Source organism: Branchiostoma lanceolatum, chromosome 14, assembly GCF_035083965.1.
Source record: "Branchiostoma lanceolatum isolate klBraLanc5 chromosome 14, klBraLanc5.hap2, whole genome shotgun sequence".
NCBI lineage: Eukaryota > Metazoa > Chordata > Leptocardii > Amphioxiformes > Branchiostomatidae > Branchiostoma > Branchiostoma lanceolatum.
Window position 1 is genome coordinate 15576039 of NC_089735.1, and position 4112 is coordinate 15580150.

At 39.0% G+C, this 4112-nt stretch overlaps 1 protein-coding gene across 3 annotated transcripts in view; it reads right to left on the bottom strand.

Moving 5' to 3' along the window:
• LOC136448822 (bone morphogenetic protein receptor type-1B-like) overlaps window positions 1–3079 on the bottom strand; it is a 44049-nt gene extending 40970 nt beyond the window's left edge. Inside the window, exon 1 of one of the 3 annotated variants that reach the window (XM_066448475.1) lies at window positions 2925–3079. In XM_066448475.1, coding sequence (XP_066304572.1) covers window positions 2925–3015 — 91 coding nt within the window. In that variant the 5' untranslated portion in view covers window positions 3016–3079. The remainder of the gene's footprint in view (window positions 1–2924) is intronic. The other 2 variants (XM_066448474.1, XM_066448473.1) reach the window with 2 other exon arrangements.
• Window positions 3080–4112: the final 1033 nt, after the last annotated feature.

Sequence of the window (4112 nt, forward strand, 5' to 3'; positions counted from 1 at the left end):
ACTAACATATTTTATTTAGCTTCCTGGTATTCACAAATCTAATTACTATCCTGTTTGGCACCTCGGAAATCACCAAGTTATAGATTAATTCTATCAATGCTTCACTCTAAACGGTCGTGAAGCAAGGAAGCCATTTATTTGCCGTAATTTGCAGTAAGCACAATTTGTTTGCCGCATATTGGAAAAGCACCCGTAAAGGATTTAATCTGTGTAAGTGGATGGAAAGAAAAACAAAACAATCTTGTATTATCCCAAATATATAATCATTCATTGCAGTTTGGTATTAAATGCATATTTCTAAATGATGACTAACATAATTAAGTGATATGATATGCAAACTGTAAAGCATAATTGTTTAGAAAAAGGCTTTCGTAACTCTTAAATGATACGCAGTATACTATGGATATCACTGTCAAATTATCCAAGGCAGCACTTTGACTCTCGCATATTATTTAACATAAATATCATGGACCGATTTTGTCCCAAAATTAATCTGTCTTTTTCCGTGGGACCGAGGTGGCTTACCCACAAGTAGAAAATGAATAAAAAATCATTAATATCCAAACACAGCTTCTGGAATTAGGATATTCAATGTCAACCTACAAATCAAGTTAGACAAAAGAAAAATGTTCTTTACTTTATTTCTAAATTCCTCTGTAAATTAAAAATAATAGAAATCCAAACACAGCTTCATGAATTACAATATTCAACATGCAAATCAACAATGTATTTCTAAATTCCTCTGTTGCCTAGCTAAATTTAATAGAATCCGAATCCTTGTGCAACCGAACTATTAGGAACACAATAGCGACGATGATTGGCGTCCCCACAGAATAGCCACTCTTCCGCACTCTTATACTGAATGTCATGTGTGGATAGTATCAGCGCCTAGGGGCATCCCGAGATTTCGACAGTCATTAACATATCTGTGGTGTGTTCTGGTGCCGAATAGGAGTCGATCGCTTAGATACCAAGTCACCAGGCAACACTATGCACATTCTTTCCTAAACGACCAGTCCGGACTATACAAGCACAAGGATTACATGATGTGCAAACAAAGAACATTCTTTATGATTATCAGTACTGCAGCCCTTTGAAATACCTTGAAAGTCGTAGTGAGCCGTTATCGGTTGATATATTATGGAGGCATTGGGCAAGAGAGGACGCAGTTTGGTTTGCGTATGGGTATATTGTTCAACACTATTAGAAAGACCATCTTTTATACCATAGAGATCATATTGGTAATGTCCCTAAAATGTACCTGATTGTATACATTTCTGTTATTCTTAGAACTTTTAAAGAAAGTTGAACTTGTAAGTTGAAATTTGGTTACAACTTAGGAGTTTATTTTTGTGTGCCCAAAATTGGAGCTGTGCTCTTAGATATTTATAAAATAAAATAAAACTTTATTGCAAGTTCATGCCCGAAGGCTAATTGCAGACAAACAAGTACAAGGATATACGTGGTAAATGTACTATTGTGCTGCAGAATCATCTTCAAATTATTATCAGAGAAAGCAATACCACCTTTGTTGTACTTTGCAATTGGTGTAACCTGTTTAAAATTTTGAAGATAGCTTTTGCTGACAGTCTACTTTATTTTATGTTGTGCACCTAAAGTTCCTTCTATGCACCCAATTTTTTAGGCTATGGTGCAAATTGATATTCCCGAAAACAAATTTTTAGCACAAATACCAAACAATACACAATGATAATATGAACGTTTAAACTAATAGCTGGACCACTAACCAAACTTATGGAGATTCATTGCTCTTTTGTTTATTTACCAATAGGTTTGTTACTAAAGTAGCGAAACTGTCAAATGTTTTTACAAGTTTGTCATGAAAGGAACAATCCTCACTTTGAAGGATCTCTTATCGTTTCTTTACAAGTAAAAAAACATGTTGACAAAAATCTAGCCAATAACTTTTCATAATCATCAAAATAATAGTATTAATGTGAAAGCATATTATATGATGCAAACTGAAATCAGTTGCTTATATTGTACACATAATCAAAAACAAAAAAAGCAAAAAATTAAAGCAAAAACCAGCCAATTTTGTGTACATATTCATGAGCCTTGCGTTGTCTACTTATGCATGATCTTGATTACAATTTCCAGTAAACAAAGTACCTTCTTAGAACCTCATATGGGGGAGGGGGGCACAAAACCTTTCTCTACTTTCAGCCTACAAAATGACATTCTATCTACGACTAGAAAATTTTAAGACCATCTTTGAAGAGATACAATTGAACATAATATTCAGAAGAATTTGAAATGTTTGGAGGTTTTGTTTTAGTTCAGTAAAGTTAAGATATGTGTCGACTTGACGGGGAAAGCCTTTGATGTGAAGTCGGGGAGGGCGCAAGAGTCGTTTACACAAACAAATCAAAACAAAACACAACAACTCGACTTTTACACATTTTTTCCGCGATCTAGAGCCACACAACAATCACCAAAGCCTTCAGAACAAGGCTGCACACTTGTACAGGCCTAGATATGCAGGTAATGTTGATATATATCGGTTTGAAGGGACCGATCTGAGTTTGCATCTGACACCGAATGGACCGAGGGGCCGGTTACGGGGGATCCTGAAAACACACGCCGCCTCACGAAAAACCTTCACTTCGGCATCGCCACCTCTACACTCATCTCCAACCTAATACATCCTACAGCCTGTCTATTGATATTACACGCTATCTATTTTAGGCTGGACTTAGGCCTATTTTCACCCTGCCCGAGACGATCCCGCTGAAGCCAGCTCAGACTTTTGAGGTCAAAATACCGAACAAATTACCAGCCAAGGGTTGGCACGACACCGCCGGGGCATCGCCAACTTTGGCATGGCGTTCTGCAACATCCAGACGGTCTATCGACTCGGAACGAGCGCTGGTGGGGAGCAGGGATTGTTATCTGTGACTTACCGGCTCCGACGGCGGACAGCAGGCCGATGAGGCTGCACCAGACGGCGAGGAAGACGCCGAGTCGCCACACGAGCTTGCACGGGTCCGCCATGACGGCTGGATGTGTGTGGAGGTCTGGCTGGTCGTGACGTCATCCGGCTGTGCCGGGTACTGCGCGCACCCCCTTCGGGGAACTTCTTGCTACTCTCCAAGCAGAGGTTAGGCTCCCGCTGGTTTTCGATGTGTTTATAGGGCTGGCGGACAAAAATGAAACATGACAAAATAGAAAGCCGGATAAAAAACGCACAAAAAAAACGCACAAAAAAACGTCCAAACCGAGCCGGAGCTAAACCTGTTTGGAGAGTACTTTGGGAAACTACCCACAAGAATAGACACACTGGTATGATAAACTTTTGGCAATCCAAAAGGTAGAAAAAAAGATTCAAGAAAATAGCAAAGGATATACAATGCATGCATATTCTTCAGGTCATACCATTATTACCGTATTTTTTATTGACGATAACTTATGAACTTCATTTGACAAAAAATCGATTTGTTAGAGTAATTTGGTTTGGAAGACGCAAATATGCACGCGTTGTTGTTTTTTTCATGAAAAAATTGTTGTAAGCATGGCAATGTCCGATATACTAGTACCCACTACCTTTCTTTTGGTCGAAAGAGGAAAATATCTCATCAGATCGAGCGCTTTATGTCATATACGTTAAAAGCGTGTCCTAGCGGTAGTGCCAAGAAGTACACCTATCGCCATAATTCTTTTGTGACTGACGCGAATTATTTCGCGATATGGCAAGATCTAAATATTTGCCAGCTGGGTCAAGCAGTTTATTTCCTAGATTGTCACAACAAGTTTGTATTTTCTTAATTCATTTGAAGTACATAAAACTTACGCACTTTGATACGACATGTGAATGCTTCAACTACTCTCCAAGCAGAGGTTCAGCTCCGGCTTGGCTTGGCGACATAAGGAAAACGGGACAAAATAGAAATTCCAACAAGAACGCCTAAAAACACGTCAAAAACAAGCCAGAGCCGAACCTCTGCTTGCAGAGTACGATTCAACACATTGAGACGGGAAAAACGCAGTATTAGCGGATACGGTTTCTCAGAAAAGGCTATGTCATTTTTGAAGTCTACTGTCGAACTAGATCCTTTGTCTGGAAAAACATCACAGTCTCCTGAGTCAGAAAT